The sequence below is a fragment of the Aphidius gifuensis genome, linkage group LG5 (assembly GCF_014905175.1).
Source record: "Aphidius gifuensis isolate YNYX2018 linkage group LG5, ASM1490517v1, whole genome shotgun sequence".
NCBI classification, from domain to species: Eukaryota; Metazoa; Arthropoda; class Insecta; order Hymenoptera; family Braconidae; genus Aphidius; species Aphidius gifuensis.
Window position 1 is genome coordinate 14,256,471 of NC_057792.1, and position 14,744 is coordinate 14,271,214.

At 24.7% G+C, this 14,744-nt stretch overlaps 1 protein-coding gene across 1 annotated transcript; it reads left to right on the plus strand.

Annotated features, from left to right (window-relative positions):
- Window positions 1–472: 472 nt before the first annotated feature.
- LOC122856449 (MATH and LRR domain-containing protein PFE0570w-like) lies at window positions 473–12,503 on the plus strand. The gene is made up of 16 exons (XM_044158117.1): window positions 473–540; window positions 633–1,703; window positions 1,781–2,007; window positions 2,076–2,217; window positions 2,348–2,566; window positions 2,673–3,998; window positions 4,215–5,423; window positions 6,146–6,497; window positions 6,654–6,755; window positions 8,326–8,581; window positions 8,711–8,875; window positions 9,046–9,222; window positions 9,631–9,801; window positions 11,643–11,801; window positions 12,277–12,432; window positions 12,482–12,503. The coding sequence occupies exons 2-16, from the start codon at window positions 648–650 to the stop codon at window positions 12,501–12,503; spliced, it is 5,739 nt and encodes a 1,912-aa protein (XP_044014052.1). The 5' UTR covers window positions 473–540; window positions 633–647.
- The last annotated feature ends 2,241 nt before the right edge of the window (window positions 12,504–14,744 follow it).

Consider the following 14,744-nt stretch of genomic DNA (forward strand, 5'->3'; position numbering starts at 1 on the left):
TTCCCCGCATTCCCCGGCGTGGTTGTAATTTTTGGCCAATAAAAATTGAATAATCGTTTTTCTCTCTTGAAAAAATATAACCCTCTCACTTTAATCATCTATTTCTCTCTTTTTCTAATTACCAATAGAATTTAATTCTTCCCTACTTTTTGCTCACACATACACAACACTAACACGCATTTGGCCCATTGCCCAACAAAGAAACCAAAAGAAACTATAAAAGTTCCGTTGCGTTCTGTCGTTTGTTTACGTAGGAGGCACAGCAGAGAAAAGAGAGAAAAAGAAAAAAAAAAAAGTGTGGTGTGATTAGCCGGTGTAAGCACATTTTTTTTTTACATAAAATTGACAAAATAATTTATTGATAATTAGTGTGTATCTTTATAAATTTAAAATAATAATTATAAATTTTTTTTTAATTCAAATATAATAATCGTGTTGAATAATAAATAATATCAGAAGAAATTGATACAGTGATAAGAAAATATAAAAAATCACACTCAGACAAAGGAATAGAAAAATAAAAAAAAAAAAACCGGAAAGGTGAGTCACCATTCAGTGATATCGTTAAGAAAATTAATAAAATAAAAAAAAATACTTGATTAATATTAATAAAATTATCGTTAATAATTTAGGTAATAAAATTAAAAATGAAGAACATCCAAGATGTACAAGACACGATCCTGGCAGTTTTGGTGCCTGAGAAAAAAAAACTCCACATTGAAGTTGCTAAATTGGATCAACTGTATCGTGACATTGATGGTGAACGAATACCCTGGAAAGAACTTGGTTATCCATCTCTTGTTGATTTTTTGGTGACAATAAAATGTCTTGATATTTATCGTGAAAATGGAAGTCATTACTTGGATTTTCATGGTACAGATAAAACAGCTCATCTGAATGAACTTGTTGCTAATCAACGTACAAATAAAAATAAAAAAATGTCATCAAATCGTAAACAAATACCATCACATTATTTTAACAACAGACCATTTAAAAAAGTTGAAGATGATTGTCAATTAAATGTTGAAACATATAAAACAGCAACATTTTTTAATGATGAATCAGATCCAGAGTATGATGATATATTTGAAGAATCACCATCAATAAATTTAAATCAGCCAACAACATCTGATAAATTAAAAATTCAAAATATCACTGAAACATCAATGAATTTAAACCCATCAACAACATCTGATAAATTAAAAATTCAAAATATCATTAAAACATCAATAGATATACAAAATAATAAAGAAATTTATTCAACAAAACATGGATCCGATAAACAAGTTGTTACCAATTATATTGATCAATGGAATGACAATAATACAACAGGTGTAAATGGTGGTGATAATAATGAAGAAGGTGATAAATATTTCTTTGATATTTGTACAAAAACAAGAGAAAGATTGGTAAAGCTTATTCAAAAAAGACCTGAAGGAATAAAGTGTGCTAAATTACCAGATATTTATTATCAAGAATATAATGAAGTACTTGATTGGGAAGATTATAGTTGTGATTCATTAACACAATTCACTTGTAATTTACCAGAAATATTTCACTTGGTTAAGCCAAATGCACATGGTGATTTTATTCTTTATGATGTTACAAAACCACGTCCAGATTCAATACCAGATGAACTTCAAGAAGAGACACCTGATCCACCTCGTCGTAACAATGTTGTACCACTTAGTTTGTTGCCTGTTGTAAGTTGATTGTGTTATTATTATTATTATTAACTCGTTTATTTAAATGACAATTATATTTTTTTTTTTTATTACAGTCAACACAAATTAAAAATAGCTGTTTAGCTTCTGATGTTGTTAAACTTGGTGAATATGTTAAACCATTTGATACATCTGATCCTCAGTATCAACGTTTAATAACAAGAAATTGGGAATTAATTGATATTGTTGATGTATTTTCACCATCATTTTTTTGGATACATTTGCACAAATTAACTTCAACATCAGGACCATCGCCTTTTGAGGATATGATGAATGAATTACAGTAAGTTTTATTATTTATTTTCTTTAAACAAATTTATCAGCTAATTAATTGATTAATTTTTTGTTTAGTTATTTTTATGAAGAAAAAAAAACAGAATATACTATTCACATTGAGTATGCAGTTGGTCTAAATGTTGCTTGTAAATTTGATCAATCATGGCACCGAGGAATTATCAAAGAGATCATAACAGCACCCGAAAAAAAAGCTAAAGTAAGTTTAATTAATTATTTATCATTGAATAAAATTTTTTATCTAAATATTGTTTTTTCATTTATTGAAGAATATAAACAACTTGTTGATGTTGTTATTTCATTATTTATTTAATTTGTTTTCTTTATAGGTTTTCTTTTATGATTATGGTACAATGAGTGAATACTCATTTTCAGATTTATATCTGTTAAAACGTTCATTTGCCCAGTTGCCTGTTCAAGCAATACCATGTGGTTTGTTTGGAGTTAGACCTATCGAGGATGATTGGAAACCAGATGATCGTCGTTATTTTGTTGAAAAAGTTTATGGCAAGACATTGTATGCCATGGCTTTTCATGCTGATCCAGAGGTAAATTAAATATTATCATTAATAAATATTAATTACCTAATCAAGATGTTATTTTTATAAAAAATAAATACAATATATTAACAAGATAAATTATTTTTTTAACTAGACCAATTTTTTGCTGCTCAATTTGACGGACACAACTGGAGATGAAGACACACATTTCAATGACGATCTTGTAAACAAGGATATTGCGATTAGTGGATCGGTTTGTATCAGACCAGAAAATTTTCAGATGCCCCGTGCTATTAAAAAAGTTGATAAAACATTAAATTTAAGTATTAATAATGATAATGACAATAACAGCTGCCTCGTCCCAAAAATAAATTCATCTAATATTAAAAATGATAGTATTACAAATATTGTTAACAAAATACATGATAAAGTATTTGATAAATTTTTACTTGTTCCTCAAATGTGTGGTAAAGATCGTAAAGCATTAATTGTTAAAGAAATTTTAAGAGAAGTTGCTCAAGTTGTTTTAGATGAATGTAAAAATGATATTGTTGAAAATGTTAATAATAATAACAATGTTGATGCAAGTGTTATTGATATATCATCATTACATTATGATAATGATCATGAAGCTAATGCTGATGGTGTTGATGATGATGATAAAGAAGAGAAGCTTTCTAGTATAAAAGATAGTCTTAAAAGTATTATTGAAGAAAATAATAAATTACCATCATTGGATTCACAAGAAGATGAATTAAAAGTTGAAGAAAAAAATTCTAGTATTGTTTTACCAGGTATATCTGAATTGAAAAAAATACCACTTGACAGTGATGATGATGAAGATGAAGATGAAGATGATAAAAAACAGGCTGTATTAGAAAATTCAGTTGACAAAAAAATAGAAGAACTATCATCATCACAACAAGATGAAGTGATTGATCAAGCTGCCACTTCAACAGAAGCTTCTGATGAGTCAAATTTATTAAAAACTAATGATGAAATATGTTTAAACAACTCTCCATTATCAAATACTGTTGACAATGTTTTTAAACAAAAAGAAAAAATACCAGAATTAATAGAAAATAATGTAAATGAAGATCAAGTTCATACTGGTATTGGTTCAACAAGTGTATCTGATTTAATAATGTCATTTGACAATAATGACGATGAATATCCACAAGATTATTCATCAGTTTCTGGTGTACCATCATCATCTCAGCCAAAAACATACTCATTAAATGATTATTTTTCTGGTAATGTATCGTCAACGTCATTGTTATGTGGCTCTTCAACAAGTGATAATAAAAATACTAGCAGTTTATCTACTACTGGTGAACATTTTGGTCATTCAAAATTAGGCCAAACAGTTGATAATGGTCATCCTGAAGATCTATCATCAACTGCTGCACTTGCATCTGATTTAATTGACTGGAAATTTTTTGGTGTTACACCAAATTTCAGACGTAATATGCCAAATGTTGTTAATCCATTTTTAAGAAATCAATTGTCTAATAATCAAAGAGGCTTTGATAGATATGATCGTAGAAATTATCAAAAATCAAATGATTATTCACAAAGATATCAAAAGCCAAATGATAATTCACAAAGATATCAAAAAAATTATTTAAATAATAACCAAAGAGATAATTATTATTCAAAAAATTTAAAATATAATAATACAAAAAATTTTGAGAAGAGAAATTATCAAAATTATGCCAAGAATGACAGTCATCCAAAAATTGTGCTGAAAGATTTTAGATATAATCGAGTTGAAAATCCACAAAATGTTCAACAAGTCATACATGAACAAGAAAAGTTTTATACTTTGTTTATGAATAATCAAGATGATAAGGTTGATAAATATAAATGTTTACTTGTCGAGAATGATGATACGTTTAAAATTGATTTAAAAAATAGATTAAATGAAATTCTTGTTAATTCTCTTAAATACAAGATAATTGAAGTTGATATATGTGATGAATCTGATGATACTGATAAAGAAAATTTATTGCCAAAAATAAATGATAAAAAGGAAATTGTTAAAGTTGAAAATCATCCAGTTGTGACAAGTAATTCAATTGTAAGTTCATTAAAAAAAATGTTGGCAGCATCTTTAGCAAAGAAAAAAGAAATAAATGATGCCAAAATTATTGTAAAACAAAATGCTTGTCAAATGAATGAATCAATTGACATGAATGATATTAACTCTGATGAATTGACAAGTGAAAACAAGTTGAAAGTATTTAATTCATCATCTGAAAGTACTGAAGCATCTGTTGATAAAATTCCTGATGTGAAAATCATTGTAAAACAACAAGATGTTTATCAAAAGAAAAAATTAATTGACATGGATGATATTGACTCTGATGATTTGACAAGTGAAAACAAGTCACTAATATGTAATTCTCTATATGATGATACTGAAGCATCAGCTGCTAATGAAACACTTGATTCATTACCAGATATAACTACTGATGTAAAGGAAGGTCTTGATAGTTGTGATGATTCAATGATGGAAATTCAAACAGATAATGATGATAAATTAATAACCCAAGCTGATGAAATAAAAATGGGAGTATCAGATGAAGATGAATCATCAGAAGATGTATCACCAAATTCATCAAAAAGTGATACATCAAGTTCTTCATCATTAGAGACAAACTTATTATCTGATTGTGTTAATAATGATAATTTAAATACATCAACACTTGGCAATCAAAATAATGTAGAAAAATATTTACCAAATAATTCAATTCCAATTTTTAATGACCTCGATATTCCATCAGATGATGAATCAGATTGGGAAGTAAATTTTACTCCTCGTCAAGTAAACTATGATGATTTAAATGAAACAAATAATCAAGTCAAATTGCCACAAATTGAACCAAATATTAATGATGATAATGTAAATAGAAATGATGTAAATGACATTAAAAATATTATTTCCATCAATGAAGATATTGAGTCAATGAAGACTGATGAACACGTACTTATTGATGAATCATTGAGCCAACAAGTTGAAGATAAAATTCATCAAAATCAAGATAATATTTTAATTGACAATGACATCTCAATTGTTAATAATAAAATTATTATTGATAGTAATGGTATCAATCAGGTGACAACACAACATGTTGAAGATAAAAATATTAACAAAATTACGTTTCCTACTAAATTATCTATTCTAACAACTGTTAAAAATCTTGGTTTACACGAAAATTGCAATGTTTCATCTAGCTTTAATATAAATTCAACTGACTATCGAAAAAAAAATGATTAAAATAATTTCAAATAATGAACTATTAATTTATAAATAAATAATCAATGTTTTTATTCTTTTTGTTTTTTAAATATATATTTCATTTTTATAACTTTTTTTTTTTTTCTTTTTTTATCAATAAATTTAAATGTTAATTAAATTAATATTTTTTGGGACGAGGCAAGAAATAAATATGTCAATAAATATCAAGTAAGAATATTTGAAAAAAAAAAATTACTTTTTCTTTACTATGATTTATCAACTGTATAAATGTCTTTATAAAAGATGAATAATTAAATAAAATTAATAATTATATATAAAAATGATTTGTGTTTTATTTATTTATTTTTTCCCAATTTTGTTTTCAGGCACTTGAGATTGATCTGAATGATTTGAGTCTTTACAAGGAGAACTGGTGTTGGTGGACTTGGTTCGAGGCGAACAAGGATGACACAATAACAAGTGAACTGCAACAAATCGATTTACCAGAAGGATTTCAGTCTTACGTTGATTATATTAATTATTTAAAAGAAACAATTAAGAAGCTTGTGTGTGATAATGAATCAATAGAGGTATTAAATGATAAACTGGAGACATTAAAGATTAAAAATAGAGAATTGCTTCGTGAATTAAAGGCTCTTAGAGAAAATAAAAAAATATTAAACTTGAAAAATCAAGAAATTAATGAAGAGAGGATGTCACTAAATGCTGCATTAAATAGTTGTCAAAACGAAATTAAAAAATTAAAATCATTAATTGATCGTTTTAAAAATGAACAAATGAGACAATGTGCTACTTGCAGTAGAACAATTTCTAGAGCATCAAGTCGTATGAGTGTTATTAATAGTACTCAAAATGATTATTATAATTGTTCAGCTAAAAGTACATGCAGCATTGAATCTGACAGAACAATAATGACTGATGATTATGATAATGCAAGTACAATACGAACAATTCATACTATTGATGATTTTAAAAGTGACATTGAAAATTATTATAAACGAGCTGAATTTGAAAATTCAATTATGAAAAATTCATCAAAAAAATATTTAAAAGAATTTCATGAATTTGAAAATACAATTTTTCATTCATCAAGTAATGGCCAAAAATTACTAGAAACGAACCCGTTTAAACACGAAATTTCGAAGAATCAGTTTGATAAAAAAATTAAAAAAATTCCATCAGCAGTGCCACCACCAATACCACCAAGAAAAACAAGAAAATAATTGTCTCTTCAAATTATTATCTACTTTTTTCTTTTCGTTTTTTTATATTTTGTCAATTTAATATTCAAATATTAATAATTGTTTTTTAGTTAATTTTAGCTAATTATTATCAAGTTCAATTGTTCAATTAAAAAAATTTAATTTAATATTAATAATCATACTGGATGTATGAAATTATAACTTTTATATTTATCTCCTTATTTTATTTAATATTTTTTTTTCAATTCTTATTTTCTTTGTTACTAAGTGAGAGAAATTACTTGACAAAAAAAGGTAACTAAAATATTCATAATTAATCAGTGAACAGTTAAAAAAATGTATGAATATTTAAAGAAAATAGAAATGAAAATATATATTATTTTTATAACTTGAATTTAATTTTTATATTTATTTTTTAATTGAAAAAAAAAAACAATATTATAATTTACATTTTTTTTTTTTTTTTGATTTGTTATTTGAATTAATTTGAAATTTCTTAGATATGTCTAATAAATATTCTAGTTTAATTTTAGTAAAAAAATATTTTTCGATTGATTGTACAAAGTTGTATCATGAAAAAAATTTTTTTTAATTAATTTGATTCATGACTAATTCAATTGTTCGAATTTGTATTATCAAATAATTCTATAAAAACAAAATCAAAGGTTAACGAAGGTTTTTCAATTTTCTATAATCCATAAAAACGAAAAATTTTCCTGTTTTAATTTCCAAGTTCAGATATCAACCACAGTGGAAAAGAATGCGTGATAATCGTCGCACGTGTTTTCACTCATCTTGGTTTTACAATTTTTCATGTGACAACTGACAATTCTGCTCCCACGTTGTCTAGCAGTCTAATCTGTTGTTAATAACAAAATTAATATTGATAAATATTTTTGTTGTTTGAAAAAGAAAAATAAATAATAACAATGAGTGTAATTTCGAGAATTATTGGATTGCGACTTGTTGGGACAACAAAATATATTACAAAACAAAACACAACAAAATATCTACAATCCATGTGCCAAGTGAGAAATAGATGTAGTCATACTACCAAAAATCCAATCACACCAGGTAAATCATATTATTCTTGTAATTATAAATGTAATATAAACTATAATTGAGCGATTTCGAGTGATGCAATATAGGACTTGGAAAATACCACTTGTATTTCAATTGACTTGACAACTTTTACTGTTGAAATTTTTTATTTTTATTTAAATCAATTATTTTTTATACTATTTAATTTTAAATAATAATTCATGTATTATATATTTTTGATTTAACAATGTATTTATTAAATTAATTTATTCTAATTTTTATTATTTATTATTTTTATATAGCTCAAAAAAAATCAGCTGAATATTGGAAAACGATAAAGATCTGTACAATGCCATTGACAATTATCGGTATGAATATTGCTATTTACTGTGCATATAAAATTAAAACAGATCCTGAATTTTGGGACGATGTTGACATGTGGATTGCAGCTTGGGAGGAAACTTTGAAGTATTCTATAACTCCATCAAAAATTATTACATCAAGTGTATTATTTGATGATAGTAAAATGGAAATATTTGTAGGAGACGACTATCAAGAGTGCGTTGAACAATTTTTGATTAATGAATTTATTTAATTAATGTTTTATTAAGTTGATGATATTAATTAATTCTACGAAAGTTGATCATTTATTTCTATAATACATCATTATTTATTATTACTTTACAGATTCGAGAACGATAACACACGTAATTTAATATTAAGCGAAGAATTGGATGCAAACATACAAGAACCATTTCCAAGAAGCGAACCAGTACCAATAAAAATTGATAGATTTAATGGATTACTTGATAATGGTAAATTAACATTAACAACAGTAGATGGTGATGCAACGTAAGTTCAATATTTATCAATAATTTCGTGAACTAATTTTTTATTATGATTGAAATTAGTAATAACAATTATTTAATTATTAATATTAATGTTTTAGTGAGTGAAAAAAAATCACCTAGTGTTGATTAATTATCAATTTTTTTAATAAACTTTGAATTAAAAATTTACAGATTTACTTTTCATCACACATTGATCCTTGAAGTCAAAAAAACATCTACGACTTTACAAGATGAAATAGCTGCTATGAAAATAGAACCATCTGAAATAGTACAAAAGAAAATAAGTAAATTTCATGTCTATCTTCCAGATCATAAGGTAACATTAAAAACCTCGAAAGGTGAAAATAAGTAAGTTGATTATTAATCAATAATTTTGAAAGATTTTTTTCATTATTAGAATTATTCATTTGTTATATCCATAATTAATTAACATATTGATTATTAATCATTCACAAACTATTGATAAGAAATATACATTATTAATATAATCATTTTTATTTGCCAGATGCAATTCTTTCAAATTCGCCTACATTAAAATTGAGAGACGCACTCAATAATTGGGAGCAGTTACTCAGTTGAAGAGACAGTAAAAATACAAGCAGACGATAGTGATGAAGTGTAAGTTGAATCTAAAATCAATTTTAAACCTTTTGATTATCAGGTTTACCCATTATCAGTTTTGATTATTTATTCATATCTCCATTGAATAGTAGATAAGAAATATACATTATTAATAATGCTATTTATATTTTACAGTTATCATTTGATACATAATGTGACTCTTGAATGTGATAAAAAAGTTGATGAAAATTTACAAAATATAATTGCCACTGAAGAACCATATCCAGAAGATATGATATTTGAAGTAACGAATGTATTATTTGATTGTGGTACAGTAGTATTCAAAACACAAGATGGTCGTAAACTGTAAGTTAAATATTAATTAATAATTTCTTGATTTCTTGAATTAATAATCTTTTAGTTATCAAAATTACTTCCAGTCAATATTTTTTTTAAGTTAAAAATACTTAGCTGAGTTTCAAGTATTTATTGATATTTCCAATAAATTGTTTATATAAAATAAACATTAATAATATTATTATTTTTATTTTACAGTATTGTCAGAAAGAAATATGACTTGGCATTTGCGGAAGATGGTCAAGAAACAGTATATCTGGATGGGGAACCAAAGTTAAGAATAAATTATATTTAAATCTCAATCTTTGTTTATTTTTATTAGTGCAACGAACAAAAGTATTTTCAAACTATAATAAATAAATTTTCAAAGATTGATTTATAATTAATAGCTATTGCAAAGCAAAAAGTTATTATTAAAAAAAAAAAATTTATCGAGCTGTAATGAAATAAAATATATAAAAATTAAAAACTTAATTGAAATTTTATTATTTGAATTTAATTTTATATTTGTTGTTTAATTTGAGTAAAAAAAAAAATTATGATTTATCTATTTTTTTTTTTTTCGCCTTTTTATAAAATCTATTTGAATTTATTTCAATTTTCCCAAATATATTTCTATTACCCTGATAAATATTCTACTTTAAAATTTTTTCAATTAATTCTACAAAGCTGTATCAAGAAAAATTTTTTTCAAACATTATTTTGATTAAGAAATAGTTCTATAAAAAAAAAAAAGGTTTTTCAGTTTTCTATATAATCAATAAAGTTTTCCTATTTTAATTTCCAAGTTCAAATAGGTGGAATAGGATAATGCGCGATAATCGTCGCACGTGTTTTCAGTCTCGTTTTTTCTCTCTGATCATCTTGGTTATCCAATTTTCCATGTGACAATACTGACATTCTGCTCCCACGTTGTCTAGCAGTTTAATCTGTTTTGTAAATAACACAATTAATATTAATAAATATTTTTGTTGTTTGAAAAAGAAAAATAAATAATAACAATGAGTGAAATTGTGAAAATAGGATTGCAACTTGTTAAAACAACATATTATATTACAACACAAAACACAACGAAATATCTACTTCAATCCATGTGCCACGTGAGAAATGGTTGTAATTATTTTACCAAAAGTTTAATTACATCAGGTAAATCATGTTATTCTTGTAATTATAAATGAAAACTTTGAAATATATTTATATAATGTCTATAATTTTGAAAGTATAGACAAAATTTTTAAAATAAAATCAAGCTATGTGGAATGATGTAATAGGACTTGAAACATATCACGTGTATTTCAATTGACTTTCCAACTTTTACTATTGACAAAATTTTATTATTATTAAAATTAATTATTTTTTATACTATTTAATTTTAAATAATTATAATTCATCAAATATTTTATATTTTTTATTTAACAATGCGTATATTTATTAAATTAATTTATTTTTTTTATTATTTCATACAGCTCAAAAACAATCAGCTGGATGTTGGAAAATTATCAAGATCTATCCAGTGCCATTAACATTTATTGTTATGAATATTGCTATTTACTGTGTATACAAAATTAAAACAAACTATGAATTTTGGAAAAGCTATAACATGCTCACTGCAGCCGAGGACGAAACTTTAAAGTATTCTATAACTCCATCAAAAATTATTACATCTAGTGTATTATTTGATGATGATTTGCTAGAAATATTTAAAGAAAAATATTTATCGTGAGTTGAATAATTTTATGATTATTAAAAGTATTTAATTTGATATTTTATCAAGTCAATAATATTAATCTATTTTATGAAAGTTGAATATTTATTTCTATAATACATAATTATTTATTATTATATTACAGTCTTCAGAACGGTAACTCACGTAATTTAATATTAAGCAAAGAGCTGGATGCAAACATACAAGAACCATTTCCAAGAGGAGAACCAGTACCAATAAAAACTGGTGGAGTTAATGGATTACTTGATAATGGTAAATTAACATTGAAAGATGGCAATAGAACGTAAGTTGAATATTATAATCGATAATTTCGTGAACCAATTTTTTATTATAATTAAAATTAGTAATAATAATTATTTAATTATTAATATTAAGTGAAAAAAAAAATCACCTAGTGTTGATTATTTAGTAATTTTTTTAATAAACTTTTAATTAAAAGTTTACAGGTTTACTTTTCATAACACATTGATCCTTGAAGTCACAAAAACGTCTACAACTTTACAAGATGAAATAGCTGCTAAGAAATACAAACTATTTAAACACAGGAGAATTGGTAAATTTAATGTCTTAATTCCAGCTTATAAAATAACAGAAAAAATCTGGCAAGGTGAAAAAACGTAAGTTGATCATTAATCAATAATCTTTAAAGATTTATTTTCATTATTAGAATTGTTTATTGATAACATATTGATTATTAATCATTCACAAACTGCAGTTGATAAAAAATATAAATTATTAATATTATTTTTATTTTACAGGTTGCCGACCACTACCGTCGATCATTCTGACCCTGTTAAAGACGCGAGTCGAACATTTTCATCATTCAAATTGAGCGGCACATTTCTTGCAACTGGGAATTTTAGTTACTCAGTTGAAGAGACAGTGAAAATACAAGCAGACGAAAGTGATGAAGTGTGAGTTGAATATTAAACAATAATTTTAAACATTTCTTTCGATTATCAGGTTTACTTATTATCAGTTTTAATTATTTATTCATACTCCATTGAATAGTATAGATAATAAATATACATCAATAACAATGCTATTTATATTTTACAGTTATCATTTCAAACACAATGTAAAGCTTGAATGTGACAAAAAAGTCGATGAAAATTTACAAAATATGATTGCCACTAAAGAAGTATCTCCAGATGATATAGTAGATAAAGGAACAAATGTAACAGTTAATTGTGGTACAGTAGTATTCAAAACACAAGATGGTCGTAAAATGTAAGTTAAATATTCATTAATAATTTCTTAATAGAATCTTTTAGTTATCAAAATTACTTTCAATCAATATTTTTTTTTTAAGTTAAAAATACTGTTTAATAAAATTGTTTATATATAATATATACATTAATAATAATATTATTTTCGTTTTACAGTATTGTCAGGAAGAAATTTGACTGGACAGTTTTCGAAGATGGGCAAAAAACATATGTTCATGCAATGCCATATTTGAAGTTATATTATGTTTAAATCTTGATCTTTGTTTATTTTTATTAGTGCAACCAACAAAAGTATTTTCAAACTATAATAAATAAATATATTTTTAAATTAATAATTATTGGTTTTATTAGAATATGTATCATTACAAAGCAAAAAGTTATTATAAAAAAAAAACAATCTATAAAGCTATAATAAAAGTTATTAAAATAATAAAATAAAATATATAAAAATTAAAAACTTAATTGAAATTTTATAACTTGAATTTTATTTTATATTCATTGTTTAATTTAAATAAAAAAAAAATTATAATTTATCTATTTTTTCTAGTACTCTAATAAATATTCTAATTTAAAATTTTGGACAAAAAAATATTTTTTAATTAATTCTACATAGCTGTATCATGACAAATTTTTTTCAAAAATTATTTTGATTAAGAAATAGTTCTATAAAAAAAAACCGAAGAAATTTTTAGTTTCCTGTAATCAATAAAGTTTTCCTGTGTCCATTTCCAAGTTCAGTTAACAACTACAGTGGAAAAGAATACGTGATAATCGTCGCACGTGTTTTCACTCTCGTTTTCTCTCTCTGATCTTGGTTTTCCAATTTCCCATGTGACAACTGACAATTCTGCTCTCACGTTGTCTATCAGTTCAATCTGTTGTTAATAATACAATTCATATTAATAAATATATTTTTTGTTTGAGAGAGAAAAATAAATAATAACAATGAGTGGAATAATTGCGAAAATTATTGGATTTCGAATTGTTGGGACAACAAAATATATTACAAAACAAAACAGCAAAATATCTACAATCCGTGTGCCACGTTAAATTCACTAAATTGTTATAAATAAATGTTTAAATAAATGATAAATGCTGACTATCGTGGGACAGGTTAATTATAATTGGTCCAAGATGTTCCCACTTTCAATCATCCCTTCTGTAGTTTATAATTTTTATGGGAATTTTAATTGTAATAATTTAAGGAGCTTCACTCTTGCGACAACTTTCGTTCTATTCAATCATAAATTAAATCAAATAAATTTTAATAAATCAAATTGCTTTTTATATAAAATAGAAAATCAATTAAATATTTTAATAATTATTAAAATAAATTAATACCAGTAAAGTTAAAACTTAAAACAATTGCTAGTGACAAGTTCTTATTTTCTAAATTATTTAACCTTTTCTAATCCTATATAAAAATTATTGACTGTGACATTTCTCCGGGGTGTTGTTTTCTGTGCTTCGAGTTTATTTTACCGTTTGGATTATTCGAGACTACCAACATCAACAGGCGACCATCCAGATTGACACGCTCTCAACAACAATTGTTTCGGATTATTCTTACATCAAGATTCAAGGTACATCTACAATAATACACATTCCCTCCTATACCCGTTATTAAGTTGATAATATTAACCTAATTTATAAAAGTTGATTATTTATTTCTATAATACATAGATATTTATTATTATTTTACAGTTTCAAATTTTAATCATATATCTCATACTAAAGTGAAAATACAAGCAGACGATAGTGATGAAGTGTAAGTTGAATATTAAACAATAATTTTAAATCTTTCTATTGATTATCAGGTTTACCTATTATCAGTTTTAATTATTTATTTATATTTCCATTGAATAGTAGATAATAAATATACATCATTAATAATGCTATTTATATTTTACAGTTTTTATTTCAAACAAAATGTAAATTTTGAATATGACAGAAAATTGGATGAAAATTCACAAAATATAATTGTTACTAAAATACTA